This window comes from Hyperolius riggenbachi, chromosome 4 (genome assembly GCF_040937935.1).
Source record: "Hyperolius riggenbachi isolate aHypRig1 chromosome 4, aHypRig1.pri, whole genome shotgun sequence".
NCBI classification, from domain to species: Eukaryota; Metazoa; Chordata; class Amphibia; order Anura; family Hyperoliidae; genus Hyperolius; species Hyperolius riggenbachi.
The window spans coordinates 229,280,262-229,299,298 of NC_090649.1; the positions used below are offsets into that span (position 1 = coordinate 229,280,262).

General features: G+C 43.5%; 1 protein-coding gene across 4 annotated transcripts in view; it reads right to left on the minus strand.

The window, feature by feature from the left end:
* The window catches only part of KHDRBS2 (KH RNA binding domain containing, signal transduction associated 2), a 588,641-nt gene that overhangs the window by 500,617 nt on the left and 68,987 nt on the right, over positions 1–19,037 (minus strand). For all 4 annotated transcript variants that reach the window (XR_011031441.1, XR_011031439.1, XR_011031440.1 and 1 more), the window contains exon 2: positions 8,743–8,870. Coding sequence is in view for 1 of the 4 variants with exons in the window: in XM_068281437.1 (XP_068137538.1) it covers positions 8,743–8,870 (128 nt within the window). In the remaining 3 variants the exon portion in view is untranslated. The remainder of the gene's footprint in view (positions 1–8,742; positions 8,871–19,037) is intronic.

The window sequence follows — 19,037 nt, forward strand, 5'->3', positions numbered from 1 at the left end:
TTTGAACAACGACGTCCAGTATTACTGTGAACGCCACCATTGAATGCCTTGTGTCCATATTTTTGCTGGTGTTCCCCAATGCTTTCCCAACAATTGGAACAATGGGGAAATTATGTTTTTTAGCACCTTTGAGGATTTAGCCTAACAAAAGAATCTGCATGCTTATTACATGGCTTATTATTACATGGCAGTAACTCAAGCAAGAAAGAACTAAAACGATCTGTAGTGCAATTTGTATAATCTTTGAGCTTTGGTAGATTAGTCCAAAATCAGACATATTGGATTGGCATGCATGGTGTTGCAAAATGTGAGTCAAAACCTCAAAGTATAGTGTGCAGGACAGCACATTGCTGTGGAAAACTATATTTACCTTAAAGTGGACCCAAATTAAAAATACAACATTTCAGAAATAAAATCTATTATCTAAATTATAATAATAAATAGCAGCCTTTTTAAAGCTGCATGATGACAAATATATATTTTTTTGCATTTATTGGAGGAACCCCTCCCTTCCTTTCATATTGCTGGGACAGAATCCGGCAAACTGGTGGAGTAGATGGTGTCCAGCAAAGGAGGAATTGCTAAGGGCTGCCCCCAGTATAACCCTAGTTGTGGAAAGAGAAGGGTGAAAAGCATTCACTTAAATGCTCATAGGCTTGAAGGAGTGTTTATTTATCTTTGTATGTGTCAGAGTGGTGCAACTACCGTATTTCGCGCCGTATAAGACGCTCCGGAATATAAGACGCACCCAGGTTTAGAGGGCAAAATCCAGGGAAAAAAAATATATACTAATCCTGGTGTGTCCATATTCCAGGAGTGTCTTATAATGGTGTCCCCTTCTGTCCCCAGAAGTCCCCTTCTGTCCTCTTTGACCTCCTGTGTGTCCCCTTCTGCACCCAGGTGTCCCCTGTGCCCCCAGGTGTCTTCTTCTGTCACTGGGTGCCCCCCTTCCGCCCACTGTGTGGCTGTTCTGTGCAGCTTCTGTTCCCCAGGTGTCCCCTGTGGTGTTGTCTTATTATGTGACTGCCCCCCCCTCCTGACCCCTGTGTAGCCTCTGTCCAGCCCCCTGTATTTCCCTGCGTATTACATGTCCCCTCGCCTCCCTGTGTGGTCTCTCTGTCTCCGCTGGTGTGCCGTGTCCCCCCTTTTTTTACCTATGTGGCCGCTCTGACAAGCCCCGTATATGTGCATCAGCTTATGTGTATAAAGTATTTCCTTGCGTCGTGTGGCCCTGCCCGCTTTGTCCCGCCCCCCCTTCCCGGTCGGTGTCTCCCCGTGCCTGTTAAAATTAGTTCTAGACAGCGTAACTTACTACATCCACGCTGCTCGGGGATCGCCGATGTCCTCACTTCTTGCTCTAGTGACCGGTGCTTGTGGAGATGACGTCATCTCCACAAGTGCCGGTCACTAGAGCAAGAAGTGAGGACATCGGCGATCCCCGGGCAGCGTGGATGTAGTAAGATACGCTGTCTAGAACTAATTTTAACAGGCACGGAGAGACACCGACCGGAAAGGGGGGGGGGGCGGGACAAAGCTGGCGGGGCCACACGACGCAAGGAAAGACTTTATACGCATAATCGGATGCACATATACGGGGCTTGTCAGAGCGGCCACATAGGTAACAGAAGGGGGGGACACGGCACACCAGACATGCGGCTGGGATTTTGCAGGGAATCCCCGATGATGCGGCGGGTCGGCGGTTTGTAACGGCGGGTGATCGTAACTCGAGGATTCCCTGCCTTTGCCGTATAAGACGCAGTGACTTTTTCTCCCCATTTTTTGGGGAGAAAAAAGTGCGTCTTATACGGCGGAAAATACGGTAAATATTTTGAATTTAAAAAATGTTTGGTTTGGGTCCGCTTTAACTGATTTGCCCCATGTCAATGCATTTTACTAGCATAAAAAATAAATGAGACTCACACTGCTAATGAACTTGTTGCAGCTGGTTTCTCTGGAGCTACTTGTACAGCTAATTAACCATCTCGGTCCTAAATAACTGTCTAGTCAATTTAGCCATCCTCCTCTGGAATGTACATAACGGGTCCTCAACACTGACATTACACGTTTAATGGAGCATCAGAAAGCCAATGATTTTACGCTGGAAATTGATGAACAAGTCTCAGCAATCAGTCTTCCCCCTAATATTTTGTGTCAGCTTCTCTGCATAAATCTTCTCTTCTGTATCAATTGGCTTCACATGTCTGTATCTTGTTCTGTTCCCCCAAAGGAGTTTATCACAGATTTATGACTTGGTTCAATAAAACATTCACCAGAAAAGTCAACTGAGATTTATCATTAAAAGCATAAATCTCAGTGATTTCTGCTTCTCACCTCCACCTACTCATTTACAGCATTCATCAAGTTCTCTGCATATGATATTCTGAAAGTAACTGCTTGGTTTCACAGTCAAATCATCTCCATTAGAAATAGAGTATGCCTTGGTTTAAAATGCTCCTAGTATTTTCTGTCTGTAAAAGCAGACGGAGACGACTGTGTAATCTTTTTACATTAACACTCGGATGCACTTCATAAGAGCTCATATTCACCACCAAAGCAATTTGTTGTGTACATTTCAAGAGGATCTGTCCTATTTCCAGCGTTACACACTCTACATAGAGAATCTTTTTTATTTGCTTGATTACACGGTGCTCAGGATGCTGTGTAATTATGTAAAACAGAAACCACGTCTATGTCTTCCTCTGCTTAAAATAAGGCCTTAGAAAAATGTACATTGTCTTTTTAGATATTTTGTTTCTGAGTCAGATCCTATTACTCATGCTAATTGCAAAATTATGTCATCACATGCCGTGAAGCTGACAGCTTTAAACTTCACTGCTCCCGGGCTTTGGTGAGCAATAGACCATCTGAGAAAGCTACTTTGTCTCTGAACACATCACAGAAGGGGGCTGATTTACTGGCAGGAAAATGAACAATTTTGCACTCTTATAACAGAAGATAACTGCATATATTTGCCCCCCTTAGTCAAAGGAGAAATACCCATAATGCATCACTTCAGGGAAAGTGGGTGGAGTTAAGCAATTATTTCAATTGGCTACACTGCAAAACCAATAATTTTAAAACGCCTGTTTTGCACAAAATCTGTTTTGCAGCAACTAGTTAAACATGTTGACAGCAAAAATAAGTTTGAACTTGAGATTTTCAAGCAGATGAGGTACATCAGTATCTTGGGTTTCCAATCCCATGGGCAATCGATCATTTCTGATCATGGTAGTCATTGATTGAAACTATGGTACATGCCCATTAATGGCCAAATACTGTATCTGAAAAACAATTTGATCAGAATAATGAAATCAACCTGTTTTTCTGAACAATCTGGTCAATGTGGTTGAATTGGTTAGTGGGAATTTAGCCTTTAAAGGGCACAACCAATCATTTCCAATCTACTATTACCGGGGCAATTGGAAACAATTGATCGACTATGGGATTGTACCATTAATAGCCACCTGAAGGATGAGCAAGCTCTCTGACTACTTAGTGACTTCTGTACTGAAGGAGACTAGTAGGAACTTAAACAACAGAGCATTATTTGTTCTACACATCTGTAAATTGAACAGATATAAAAAAGATGTCTTGAATCTTTGGACATAAATCAAATGGCTATTTGTAATGATCTGCTCAGCTGTCTGCACGGGCAGACAGCTGTTTGTCCATTCTTTAGGTCTGAGTGCTGCAGGTCTCTGGAAAAGAGACCTGTCTTCACTTTGCAAGTTTCAGAGTTGCTCTGCTGGTGAGGAATTTGCATACACTTGTCATGCAAATTGCTTAGCTGCTTCCTTTGATGGCCTGCAGTATAAATAGCTTTTGCTCCCAGAATTCCTCGCTGGTCATGATGGTTTGTTCCTGCTAACTCACCTGGAGTATCAGCCTTTGCTATTGTTTGCTAAGATTATCTTAGAGTAATTCCTTGGGACTGCACTAGGCATCCCTTCTAGCATAGTCAGGTTGTATTAGTTGTATTATCTGTTTTGCCTTGTACTGTATTTCTGTTGCGATTGTCTTGTCGCCAGAGGCGGTCGACAGTAAATCGTTCTGTCTGTACTCCGTCTTAGGGGTGCAAGCCAGAGCAGCGGTTGCTACTGGCTATTCCTTCTCTCTGTCTTGTCTGGTATGAACGCTTGCTGTAGGCTCGGTGAGGTAACCGTTTAGCAAGCGTTCGCATTCTCTAATTCGTGTTTGTGTTACTTTGGTTAGTTAGGGTGGCACGCTTATCACTGGGCGCCTAACGCGCGGTGATCGTGTCTTTAACACGTTCGCTGTCGCGAATAAGTGCAGAGTTCGCGTTTAGCTAGCGTTTGTTATTTTCCTTGACGTTCTGATCTTGTTATTTGCTGTGTCTTTCTTGCTACACTTGTGCTCTGTCTTACTCGGTCTTGTGTCACTATTGGCAATCGCCACTCTTGCGATTGCGTTCCCACTTGGTTTCCGCTGTTGTGTGTTCACTGTTGCCGGGTGGCGACTAGATTGGTGGACACACATACATTCTGTATCTGTGCTCTCTCTCTTTAAGGGCTATCTTGCCCTGCATTGCTTCAACTCGTACAATTCCCTTCTGGCATCTGTGGCAGTGCAGAGACTGTGTTCCTCTGCACTCCACAGCTCCATCTGCTGGTGGGAATTTCCCTCTACAGGTGCATAGCACCATAGCTGGGTTCTGTTTAATTACACGCTTGTGGAGGATTTCCGCAGTGTCAGCGCGCATCTTGTGCGCTAACCACGGAAATAATTCCCCAATTGTTACACTATTCCTGTCCCTCAGTGTGAACAACTTTAATATGCCATTTACTGGGCTACATGGAGCAAACAATATGGAATTCCTTGATATTGGGATCTATAGGGATGATTCATATTATCTACATAAGCATTTAGCTAAAGCACTGCTATTTCATGTCGGTGTTCAAATTCGGAAAAATTGTTTGAATTCACCTGAGCACCACACTTCAGCACAATTCACCACTAGACCTGTTGACAGGAAGAGTTCACTTGCACTTCACGACACGTTACACGTGGCTCCAAAACTTTTTCCTTCCAAAGCCTGACTCATGTGAAATATGCCGTGAACTTCCCCTGACCCTTTCCACAGGGACAGCAGTGAATGGTGCTGAAGTGTGGTGCTCCGGTGAATTCGGAATAATGTTCAAAATTTGAACACCAACACTACTGCTAGTAATGCCTTCTTGCAGCACATCTTAAACACTATCCACTTCAAGCAGTTCTCAAACCTTAAGAAGAACTATACAAAAACAAGAAAAATGAGGAATAAACACATACAGTACAGTATAAAGCAGGCAAACTCGGCCCTCCAGCTGTTACGGAACTACAAGTCCCACAATACATTTGCCTTTATGAGTCATGACTGTGGCTGTCAGACTCCTGCAATGCATTGTGGGACTTGAAGCTCCTTAACAGCTGGAGGGCCAAGTTTGCCCATGCCTGGTATAGAGTATACCAAGTAGAAATAATTCTGTTACATTTACACAAAGCACAATCTAACAAGATCTTGTTCAAAGATCTAAGAAATCCCAAATATCCTGTTTTGTTTTTGAGTTTTTCCGATTGGAAGTCTGGTCTATGCTCCAAAGGGACTTCTCATGAGTTCAGATCAACCAACATTGAACCATATTGGCTAAAACAATTTTAGAGAAGCTTTTGCCACAAATGTTCCCAATTCATACAAGGTAAAAGTATATAATGGATCAAAGAAATAACAGCCATCATTCATGATTTTATAATTTGTCAAAATGAGTTCATTATATTTGCTATTGTTTACCCTTATCAATATTTCTATATTGGAAAAGCCATTTGACAAATAAATAAAAGGTTTCAAGTACATGTACAGTCAAGAGCAATAAGGAAAGGATGTTACAGGCTTATTGAGCATATACTCCTGGCAGTCAACTGGGTTGTCTAGGGTTTTTTAGGAATAAACCTTAAAAAAACTGCTGTCATGGAGTATTTGGCACACATCATACAATAATACACACATTTTTCAGGACATCATCTCCCTCTGTTTGAGTTCAATTGCAGAGTTACTGTTTTAAGGTGCCCATACACTTACTCGATTTCCTGCCGATAGACAGCAGTTTCGATCACTGTGATTGAATCTGCTGTAAATCGATACGCAAACGCTGACCGTTCGACCAATTTCATCTGAAATCGATTGATCCCATCGATCTGTCCATGCGGAAAATATCGCTCAATTGCCAGCGGTTCGGGAGTGCATCGATAGCGGTGTTACAATGTCTGAAGACCGTTGCTAGTGTCAATACATTACCTTATCTAGCCGGCGCGAGTCCCCGCTGTCCCCGTGGTCCCTTCTCCGCGTTGGGCTCTGGCTGGCTTCACTTACTTCCTGTCGGGGGAAGTTTAAACAGTAGAGAGCCCTCTACTGTTTAAACTTCCGGCGACAAGAAGTATAGTGAAGCTGGAGCCCAGAGCAGAGAAGAGGCCATGGGGACAGCAGGGACTCGCGCAGTGGCGTAGCTAAGGAGCTGTGGGCCCCGATGCAAGTTTTACAATGGGGCCCCCCAAGCACTCTATACATAGCAATTGATACGGTGCACCAAAACCTGCCAATGGCAACTACAGAGTCAGAGGTGCAAGGAAGGGATGGTAAACAGTTTGTTAATGATTACCACTATTCAAAGTATCTATAGAAGTGATTATTATGAGCACAGGACCAATAGAGAGCTAATACTGTAGTTGAGGGAGGGCCCTTCGGGGCCCCTTTGGCCCAAGGGCCCCGATGCGGTCGCTACCGCTGCACCCCCTATTGCTACGCCCCTGGACTCGCGCCCGCAGGATCAGGTAATGTATGCTGGGGGAAGCGGCAGCTCCACAGATTGTGAATCGATTTTATAGTGAAATTGATTCAAAATCTGTTTGATGTGTAGGCAGCCAATAGATCCCTCTTTGATCAGATTCAATCACAGAGGGACCTATCTGCTGGTCGATCTGGTGGCAATCGACCAGTATATGGCTGCCTTTAAGCTAACTATACACTATGCAAGTTTTTTTTTCCATTATTTTTCATTTCATTATTTTTTTTTTTTTCATTTCATTATCTTAGAGTCAATAAAAAATATTAAAGAGTGTTTAGGAAATACTATTTTTTTATCATTACTGAGTGCAGAGGAAAGTGCTGGGGAGAAGAGAGGGTGTCATGGGCAGGATCAGTACCTGACTAATGGCTGCATAACTTTTCAGAAATGAGACGTCTAAAGCTAGAGACTGTGGTATTCTTATCAATGTATGATTCGATTTCTGTTGAAATGTGAACACTATTGAGTAGTGTCGGGTGGTGAAATGATTGATGTTTTTTGAATGAGCTTCGATCATGGAACTATTTATTGTTTACCATTTAGCTTGTAAGCCTCTTGCAGGGCCCTCCTCCTCCCTAGTGTTTCCAGCTTGATTATGCAATCTTACTGTCAATCACCCCTCTTGTGGACTAACACAGTCTCTATTTTGACATATGACACTGTACTGTTATCAAATCATTTGCATCATCTTGTTTTATTTTGAGTTTCTTGTATGTTAACCCATTTATCTATTGTTCAGCGCTGCGTAATATGTTGGCGCTTTATAAATACAATAAATAATAATACCATATGGGCATCTATCAAAATGCATGCCCAGCTAGTCATTGTTTTCTTTTTTTCTTGTAAAAGGGTGAAGATATCAGCATGGGAACTTGAAGAAGGGCGAGTTGATGAGGAAGGGTGACTTGTCAGTCTCACATTGTTACCAACCCTCTATAAACTACCCCCCCCCCCCGATGAGTGTCAATAATTTAAGTGAACCCATTAACCCCTTTCCTGTTCCAGGAGCAATACTAAGCTTCATAATCCACATAATTGGGAAACAATGTGGATATGGCGTCAACATGGCCTTCTTCTCCCTTGGCAAACTGCCCCTATTCTATATCAAGGGAAAGGCGCTCATCCCCACCTCATGCTAGGGAAGGGAAGGTAAATAACACACAACGTTCCATGAAAATTCTCATTCACCAGGGGATTTATTTGAATGTTCCCAATAAGTTCACACCACTGACCAATAGGAAGTCCCAGCAGGAAATTTGAATGTGCGCTGACAGTACTCTGAAACAGTATTGTGGTGAAATGTGGCATGTGTGGCAATCTTCTATCAAGACAATAGAAGAATAGAAGACAGAAGAATACTATATAAATGTTTCTATGCCTCATGTGTATAACTATCAGTATGTGGGAAGTCATTGACTCTACTTCATGATCTTTTTGCTCATCCAGCGGACAGAGGCCAAGATGATACATTTACATAGGATGTATGCAGTGATTGTCAGAGTTCAGGGTCCAGGAAATGCCTACACCACCCTGACCACTATATTGTTCCAGTTTCACTTACATCACTACTTTGAACATAAATAGGTACTTGACCCTGTCTAAAACCCTAGTTAGGGAAGCCAGTATAGTAAATCTCTGGTAGTAACTGTGTGGCAAAAAACTTTAATTCAATCAAGACTGATTAACTGTAAAAGTAGAAAACTGTACTGAGAGAACATTAAAAAGCAAATAACAGTGCAGAAACCTCTCACCAGTACTGTTTATAATTATAAGCATCAAGCAATGTCTCTAGTGCTGTAGTTTAGTTCCTCTTTAACATCATACTTAACATCTAGAGATAATTGTACCATGTAGTAATTTAACAGAAACATTATGAACATTTTTAGTGTGTAGAAAATATTACCTTTGGATATTGTTTAACTGGTATCAGGACTCTTTCTGAAAGTTTAATATTTTTGTTGCTGATGATGTCTAGGTATTTCTTTTCCTCTTCTTCTTTCTTTCCTACACACTCTTGAAACTTTTCTATCTCTGTGCAAAATAAAAGAGAGTAAAAGAAAAAATTATAGCAACTGAGAGCAGAAAAATTCACGACTAGATCACAAGATTCAATTTCATACATGAAGAATCATATCTTGGCTGGTGTAAAGATGAAAATGTTCATTTTCATTGAACTTCACATATTTTTTGCTTAAGGTGACACTACGTTTTTACACATAATTAACTTAAAGTGAACCTTAAGCCAGAAAAAAAATGAGTTTTACTCACCTGGAGCTTCTACTAGCCCCCTGCAGCAGTCCTGTGCCCTCGCAGTCGCTCACTAATCCTCTGGTCCCCCGCTGCCAGCTAGTGTCGTTTTTGCCAACAAGCTCGTCAGGACTGGCCACTCATAGCTTTTTCCGCATTCCTGACTGTAATTAGCGCTATTGACAATTAGCGCGTTGCCGCATATCTATGTGTACGTAATGCGGCAACGCGTATTTTTGTACGCGTTGCGGCCTGCAATAGCGCTAATTACAGTTAGGAATGCGGGAAAAGCTACGCATGGCCAGTCGTGACGGGCCTGTCGGCAAAAACGAAACTAGCTGGCAAAGGGGGACCAGAAGATTAGTGAGTGGCTGCGAGGGCACAGGACTGCTGCAGGGGGCTGGTAGAAGCCCCAGGCGAGTAAAACTCTTTTTTTTTCTGGCTTAAGTATCTCTTTAAGTCAGAAATCCACAGACATAATCAGCTCTACTGAGATACTATAGGCAAGGCAAGTTTAGGGGGGGACAACTAGTGTCCAGAATCCCCCCTTAGACCAGGGACGGTGCAGTGTCTAGAGACAGGCATAAGTTGAGACACTAGAACGTCTACAGGTATCCTGCCTTTCACTTCCTTACTCTACCTTTCCTCCACTCTCTTGTCTCATTCTAACTACAGTAAAACCCCCATCATCCGGCACCATTGGCTGATGCCAGAAAAAGTGTAGTTTCTGGTTGCTTGATTGTTAATGTTAAAAATAGGCCTAGCTAAAAAACAGTACTATACTCCACACTGTATGCTTCCCATAAACTCTGTATTAATATTGAAATACAGTAATTAAAAACAAATCAGGGCAAAGGACAGACTTAACTTAATGTAACAGAGGTTGATTAATGTATAAAGAAGAGTAAAAGTAGATTTGTGCACCCACAAGGCTAGAATTTTCTTTTTCTGGTTACTTTAGACTTCTGGTTAACTGAGTACAGGATAAGGGGGGGGGGGGGGGTGTTACTTGTTTGTTATGTATTTATATAGCAATGACATCTTCTGCAGCACTTTACAGAGTAGATAGTCATGTCACTGACTTTCAGCAGCCGAGGTCACAATCTAATCCCTACCATAGTCACAGTCTAATGTCCTACCATATTATTATTATTATGTATTTATATAGCACTGACATCTCCTGAAGCACATTACAGCATACATAGTCATGTCACTGTCTCTCAGAAGAACTCACAATCTAATCCCTACCATAGTCTAATGTCCTACTATATTATTATACATTTAAAGTATATAGCACTGACATCTCATGCAGCACTTTACAGAGTACATAGTCCTGTCACTGACTGTCCTCAGAGGAGCTCACAATCTAATTCCTACCATAGTCATATGCTAATGTCCTACCATATTATTATATTTTGTGTGGCCACGGGAGACCTTTTAGGAATCCCCCCCTTGAAAATCCGGGGTTTGCCCAATCACCTGTGAATGTTTGTGGTTTTCTGCAAAACAAGTACTGTTGGTGGTACTTGAGGACAGGACCTGCACAATGGCATACCCAATACAGATATTGCCATCCCAAGAATGATGTGCACATATAGTTACTGTGCTGTTGACCCTTTCAAAACATTTAATACATAACCTACCCAACAGCAAGGTAACTATTTGTGCCAAGCAGTTTTCTTGGTGCGGTTTTACACTCATAATAAACCCTTACCTACTTGGCAGTTAAGTAGGTAATGGATCATGAGTGTGAAACAATACCAAGAAAACTGCTTGACAAGCAAATGTTACGGAAACTTTCTACATATATTTCAGCCGATTAGAAGTATATTATATTTACTGTAGAGATCTATCTAAAACAATTTGTATTAAAAATGAATATTTTGGTATTTAAACTGACTTCCACAACATAAACAGCAGGCTCAGTCTTTTCCAGAGAAGTTTTTAAATTTCTTCTCTCAATCTGTCCTCATTGTGTCTAGTACATCGTGGGATGTCATGCTCGGGCTAGTGTAACCAGACAATATTAAAGCTGATAAGTTCTACTGTGAGACTGAAACATTAATAGCTAACATTATCTAGCTTAGGAACTGTGGAGTCTATATTGCCTGTACACATATACAGAGTAATAGCTAGTAGCAGCAATGCATGAATACTGAAGGGTATGGTCTAGCTATTTGCTAATATGCTTTATTATCCATATTAGCTGGATTTTAATCTGGTTATTCCCCTATTTTTCCAACTTTTTTCATTTTTTTTTTACTTTTTATAGTTAATAAAGCACTCTTTTGACAGTTTTACACTTCTGCAAGTTTAAAGGAGGAAAGATTAACAGCACACCAAAGTTTTTCTTAAAGCAAACCTGAAGAAAAAATAAACTTATGATATAATGAATTGCATGTGTAGTACAACTGAGAAATAGAACAATAGTAGCAAATAAGAGTCATATATTTTTTTCAGTACAGGAAGAGTAAAAAAAACAAAAACTCCAGTTGTTATCTATGCAAAAGAGCTTCTCTGACCTCTTCGACCTACTGGGTCAAATACAGTCCTGTTTTCTGAAGCACTTACACAACTAAGAAATAGTGAGATAAGGTTTTACTGAAGGAGAGTTCAAAAGGTCATTATTTCTGCTTTATTTTATATTTTAAAAGACAGAGTGTGCTTTTAAAACTGCAAATGTGACAGAATGATGCAATGTTAATAAAAAAAAGCTATATATCTGGAAAATAAAAATAGGAGACTCTTTTTTTTGCTACTATTGTTCTAGTAATTATCCATACTACACATACAATTCATTATATCATAAGTTTTTTTTAGTGTCAAGTTTGCTTTAACCACGTAAGGACTGCAGCCTTAAACCCCCTTAAAGGAATACTATCGATGTATGCATTTATTTTTAAATGCTGTATGTTGTAGCACACATTAGGGCAAGTACTAGGAGCAATTTGATTCCTCACACAGCTGTTCCTCTCAGTTGTAAAATCCTCCGTCAGTTTTGGCGTCAGTGTTGGATACAAAATGTATCTAATACTGAGCTCCCAGAGGGCTAGACCATATCTCTGCAAAGGGGAGATGCTATCAACTCCTCAGTTTATAGTTTAATTATCACCTTGCTGAAAGAATCTTGTTGATATGGTGGTAAGGGGTTAAAGATTCTAGCAATGTGTGTTTATTATCTTTGCTTCTCTTTACTGATAAAGATACTAATAATGCTAATTGTAAACAGTGGTCTACTCCTCTCAGCAGCTTGTAAAGTGGATGCAGCCTGGAGTGAATCCCCTCAAGCAGGGAGCCAGTCTGAGTATAAACACAGACTACTGTTATAGCTAGTTATATTCCAGCAATATTCCAGCTCATTTAGTTACCTGTTACCACCTCAGATCAGCCTATTTCTCCTCATGTCTGCTGCATGCTGTGAGTGACACAGTGAAATATATTTGTGAGCTGTGTGACAGAGTAACCAAGCAGCTCAGGGTGACCCAAACTACTATGAGCTGTGTGAGAAATGAATTTTTAAGCAGGGATAGTGAGAGAGAGACCTGGGTGAATAAATAAAGTGCCCCTAGCACTAGTGGTAATGTGTACACTAATATAGAGTATTAAAAAAAAAGTCGTTTCAATCGATAGTACTCCTTTAAGGACCAGACACTTTTTTTCCATTCAGACCACTGCAGCTTTCACGGTTTATTGCTCGCTCATACAACCTACCACCTAAATGAATTTTACCTCCTTTTCTTGTCACTAATACAACTTTCTTTTGGTGCTATTTGATTGCTGCTGCGAAGTTTAGTTTTTATTATATTCATCAAAAAAGACATGAATTTTTTCAAAAAATGATTCTGTGCTGACATTTTCAAATAAAGTAAAATTTCTGTATACATTTTTGTCTAAATTTATTGTGCTACATTTCTTTGATCAATAAATAGACACTTATAGTTATAGCGTTTACAAACTATGGTGCAAAAAGTGAATTTCCCCAGTTTGAAGCATCTCTGACTTTTCTGAGCACCTGTCGTGTTTCATGAGGTGCTAGAATTACAGGATAGTATAAATACCCCCCAAATGACCCCATTTTGGAAAGAAGACATCCCAAAGTATTCACTAAGAGGCATGGTGAGTTCATAGAAGATTTTATTTTTTGTCACAAGTTAGCGGAAAATGACACTTTGTGACACAAATTTTTTTTTAAACAAAAGTTTCAATTTCTGCTAACTTGTGACAAAAAAAAATGAAATCTGCCATGGACTCACCATGCTCCTCTCTGAATACTTTGGAGTGTCTACTTTCCGAAATGGGGTCATTTGTGGGGTGTGTTTACTGTCCTGGCATTTTGGGGGGTGCTTACAATTTAACCTGTAAAGCCTAAAGGTGCTCATAGGACTTTGGGCCCCTTAGCGCACCTAGAAATATCTCTGTAAAAGAGAAAAAAAAATAAAAAAATTCTCATTTACAGAGATATTTCTCCCACCCAGCATGGGTATGTGTAAAAATACACCCCAGAACACATTATACTACTTCTCCTGAGTACGGCGATACCACATGTGGACACTTTTTTGCAGCCTAGGTACGCTAAGGGGCCCAAAGTCCTATAAGTACTTTTAGGATTTCACAGGTCATTTTGAGGCATTTGGTTTCCAGACTACTCCTCACGGTTTAGGGCCCCTAAAATGCCAGGGCAGTATAGGAACCCCACAAGTGACCCCATTTTGTTCATAGAAGATTTTATTTTTTGTCACAAGTTAGGGGAAATTGATTTTTACTAATTTTTTTTTTACAAAGTGTCATTTTCCCCTAACTTGTGAGAAAAAAAATCTGCTATGAACTCACCATACACCTAACTGAATACATTGGGGTGTCTTCTTTCTAAAATGGGGTCACTTGTGGGGTTCCTATACTGCCCTGGCATTTTGGGGCCCTAAACCATGAGGAGTAGTCTGGAAACCAAATGCCTCAAAATGACCTGTGAAATCCTAAAAGTACTCATGCTGCGCGCATCTCCTGCTCGGGGGGCGGAGTTCTGCCCCGCCTTCAGTCTCCATGCGGCAATCGCTGCTCGGAGACTGTTAGACGGCGAAACCGCCGTCTATTAGGGCAGTACAGAGCTGCGATCTGAGGCAGTGCTGTACTGGGGACAGCCATGTGACAAGGCTGTCCCCTCCAGAGTGCCGGTGGTGATCCGCTGTCATAGGCTAAAGTCTATGACAGCCGATCACAATGATTGGTGGGTGGGGTATTCAAAATGAAAAAAAATATATATACACAGTTTTATAAAAAAAAAAATAATAATAATATTTATTTAAAAAAAATGAACACTGGAGGGGATGATCAGACCCCACCAACAGGAAGCTCTGTTGGTGGGGGGAAAAGGGGGGGGGGGTGGATCACTTGTGTGCTGTGCGGCCCTGCAGCTTGGCCTTAAAGCTGCAGTGGCTCTATTAACAAAAAATGGCCTGGTCATTAGGGGGTTTAATACCGCGGTCCTCAAGAGGTTAAAGTATTTACTTTTTAATATTTTTCAAAAATTGTATATATTTGGAAGTCTGACATATTTTTGCATTTGTCTTGTATCAGCAAGATACATATTCAGTGGTGTTCCTACCGTCAAGCGGCAGGAGCGGCCCGCCCCCGGGTGTCATCATGGAGGGGGTGACACATAGAACCCTGTGCAGCCGCTTCTTTCCGCTGCATAAACATCTACGGCCACCAACATTAATCAACACGGATGCCAGGCAGACAGCAGCTATGTTCCATTTCCCTCGGCTGCCTCCTGTTTATTCCTCCACCTCAGCTCCTCGTCTCTCCACCCTCCCTTTCAGCCTTGGAAAGCAGTCAATGCTCAGGGTGGTGCTCTAGATGCTCAAGCATCTAATGTGGCCCCTCCCTGACTTCCTCTGTATGCAGTGCATTATAAAAAAAAATACTTGCCGGCAGCCATCCGCCACCAACAGATCTGCGGCAGCAGGCCAGGGCAGGGGGGAAGAGAGACTGAGCCCCACATCAAAGACCCTGGAGGCAGCTTCCTCCTGGTATCAACGCGCGGTGCGTCTCCATTGCAATCGCGTCATCTGACATACCAGCGGAGACGTGGCTGCCAGGGGGAGAGACTGGCCGATGATGGCGACTAAAGTTGGCTGGAGGGAGCGTGTGACCTCCAGTGAGTGACAGATGTGACTGTCTGAGTCACCCAGTGGCACGCCTCTTCTGGCCATGGCTAGTGCAATGCTGGTGACTGGTGAGGATGTCTCTATGAAGCCAGGCCAGCAGAGGTGTAGTGTTGGGCGAACAGTGTTCGCCACTGTTCGGGTTCTGCAGAACATCACCCTGTTCGGGTGATGTTCGAGTTCGGCCGAACACCTCATGGTGTTCGGCCTTTTAAGTTCGGGTTCGCCCCGAACTTCTGTATGCCCCCGAACAGGGCCGAACAGGGCCCCTGTTCGGGCGAACAGGGCCCTGTTCGGCCGAACAGGCCGCAATACGGCCCCCCTATGGGGTCGCAGGCATAAGGGGGGAGCATGCCCCGATCGCGGGGGGGGTCGGAAATTCCCCCCACCCCCTCCGCTAGCGCTCCCCCCTCTGCCCGCTTCCCCATTCAAAAGTTTCAAGAAGTACCTGTATAGCGGATGGCCTGGCAGTGGGCGGCACTGTGGAGTGAGGAGGAGGAGGAGTCCGGAGAGTGACGAGTTGAGGGAGGCCGGGCAGCGGGCGTGAGGTCAGAGAAAGGGCGGAAGTTCCGCCCTTTCGCTGACCTCACGCCCGCTGCCCGGCCTCCCTCAACTCGTCACTCTCCGGACTCCTCCTCCTCCTCACTCCACAGTGCCGCCCACTGCCAGGCCATCCGCTATACAGGTACTTCTTGAAACTTTTGAATGGGGAAGCGGGCAGAGGGGGGAGCGCTAGCGGAGGGGGTGGGGGGAATTTCCGACCCCCCCCGCGATCGGGGCATGCTCCCCCCTTATGCCTGCGACCCCATAGGGCCCCCAAAATAGGGATGTTCGGGAAGTTCGGGGTTCGGCCCGAACATGCCGAACATCTCGGCCATGTTCGGCGAACTTTCCCGAACCCGAACATCCAGGTGTTCGCCCATCACTACAGAGGTGCAATACTTGATGCTGGCCTGGCTGGTAGTGTGTTTCTTTTCTTGGGAAGGGGTACCCGGAGTACCTGGTACCCGGAGCAAGATGGGGGGCCCTGTCTTTCTTCTTTTTTTGGGGGGGGGGGGTAATTGGTGTGGAACTGGGAGGAGGACCTGACTTGAATGCTTGTTGCTGATACTGTGATTTTTTTTGGGGGGGAGGGGGCGACGGTGTGGGACTGAGAGGAGGCTTTCACTTTAAAGGACACTTGAGATGGGTTGTATTTTGCTGTATTTATACTCACCTGGGGCCCCGTGAGGTGCATGAGCTCGCCATCTTTTCCGCCCATCTCCGTTCTCTTGTAATCCCCCCTGGTAATCCCCCTGGTAAACTGGCCAGTCACATGCTTCTGTGCATTTGTGGCTTGGTTGTGCTCGCACATTCCCACAGATTAGAGCATTCTGCACTTGCTGCGTAATACTGCAAAGGCACAGAATGCTCCCGGGTACGGTAGCGTGGCGGTGGGTTGAGCACAGCTGAGTCACGCATTCACAGAAGCATGTGACTGGCCAGTTTACCGGGGGGGGGGGGCAGGGGGGATTACAAGAGAATGGAAATGACTGGGAGGAAGCCGATGCAGCTCATGGGGCTGGAGGAAGCCCCAGGTAAATATAAATACAACCCATCTCAGGTACACTTTATTACTTGTATCTGGCCTCACTGGTACTGTGCGTGTTTGGGGGGTGGGGAGGAGGGTTTGAAGGGGGGGGGGGGAGTGAGGCCACATATCACGGAAAGGGGTGGGGGGTTCACATTACATCTTCCCAGAAGCAGGGCAAGGTAAAGAATAAATATATAGACCACAAAATGATTGCTTTATTATTTTTTATTTAGCACTGACATCTTCCACAGCGCTGTACAGAGTATTATTATTCTCTTGTCACTAACTGTCCCTCAGAGGGGCTCACAATCTAATCCCTATTATAGTCAATTTAAGGGGAAGCCAATTATCTTATCTATACGTTTTTGGGATGTGGGGGGACACCTGAGTGCCCAGAGGAAACCCACACAGACACGGGGAGAACATACAAACTCCGTACAGGTAGTGCCTTGGCTAAGATTCGAACCGGGGACCCAGTGAGCTCACAATTTAATTCCTACCATAGTCATTGAGTTTATACTGTGTAGGGCCAGTTTTTAGGGACAAGCCAGTTTACTTATCTGTATGTTTTCTGGATGTGGGAGGAAAACAGAGTGCCCAGAGGAAACCCCCACAGACACAGGGAGAACATACAAACTCTGTGAAAAAAGTGCCCTTGCTGGGATTTGAACAGGTGTCCCAGCGCTGCAAGGCAATAGTTCTAACCACTATACCACCATGCACATAATTATGTGTTTACTGTGCACATTATGTGAAATATCAGCCCTGAGTCCTACCATAGTCATAGCCTAATATCTTAACATATTACATATTTATACAGTGCTGACAACTTCTGCATTACTTTAGTACTGTACATAGTAATCTCCCTCAAAGAAGCGCACAATCGAATACCTACTATAGTCAGATTCAGCAGTAGCTGTCACACTCACTCCTTTCCCCCTTTTTTTTGGGGGGGGGGGGTGCTTCTGAATAATTAGCACCGGGTGTCAACCACACTAGGTACGCCACTGTACATATTACAGATTTTAACTTCTTAGGGACCGACGCAGTACAAATCTACGTCGGGCAGGGGGCACTGCGGTTCTGATCTAAACTCTACATCCCATTCACCGCGCGCCCCCGCCCTTCCCGCCACTCTGCCCCCGCCGCAATGTGCTGCCCTGCCGCCTCTATGACGGCAGAGCACTGTGAGCCAGCCAGGAGCCGTTTTCATTGGCTCCTGGCCCTGTCATTCTTGTAAGCCAATCCCATTGGCTTACATTGAGTGACAGGGTCAGGAGCCAATGAAAGCGGCGGCTCCTGACCGGCGCACAGCGCTCTGCCGTCATAGAGATGGCAGAGAGAGCAGCCTAAGGCAGGGACAGACGGCGTGACCGGCGGGAGCGATGGATTATTGCGGCGATTCGTCGGTATGCAGCGTTTTAGCGTACCAGCAGCCTCTGGTCCTTAAGGGGGCAGAGGCTGCTGGTACCGAAGTGGTTAAAGTTAATTCAATGACTATGTGTGCTGTATTTACATTGTGAGGTACTTTTAGTACCAGAACTGGTTCTCAGATATTCAAAGCCATTGGATTCAACACCCCCTTTTTAGCATCATGGTGGCTATTACTAATATCCGTTTGCTAATGGGAACCTCTTCCTGATGCTTAGCCTAACATTCTCCCTATTATTAACCCCTTGATCATGTCACCCCACAATGCTAACCATATCTTGAAGTGTACCCCCAATCTTCTCTTTTTACATTTTACTGACAAAAGTTCCTTTTCTGTTGCACAACCCATGTCTGCTAACGCTAACAAGTAAAATAACCTCTCTGTACCCTACCTCCATAACAGTGAACCACCTAAACCACACCTAAGAAAACCAGTGCCCATTTTCCATTGTCTCAACCCGTGGCACTGATAAACACCAAGGAAATATAGAATATCCAAATGTTCTTACCCACATTAACTCAAAACAAGCTGACAAAATGATGGGAGTTTTGCTTCAGCTACATAATAATTGAATGACATCACCCAAATTAAGTTAAGCCAGAATGCATGTTAAGGATGTCAGCAATATAAGGCTAACTTTTGCAATGTGCAGGCACCAAAACTACACATTCAATACCCTCTGCTCTGTATTTACTATTTTTTAAAAGACAAGGTTCTATATCAGAATCAGAATCAAAATCACTTTATTTCGCAAAGTACAGCAAGAGCTGTAATCGGAATTA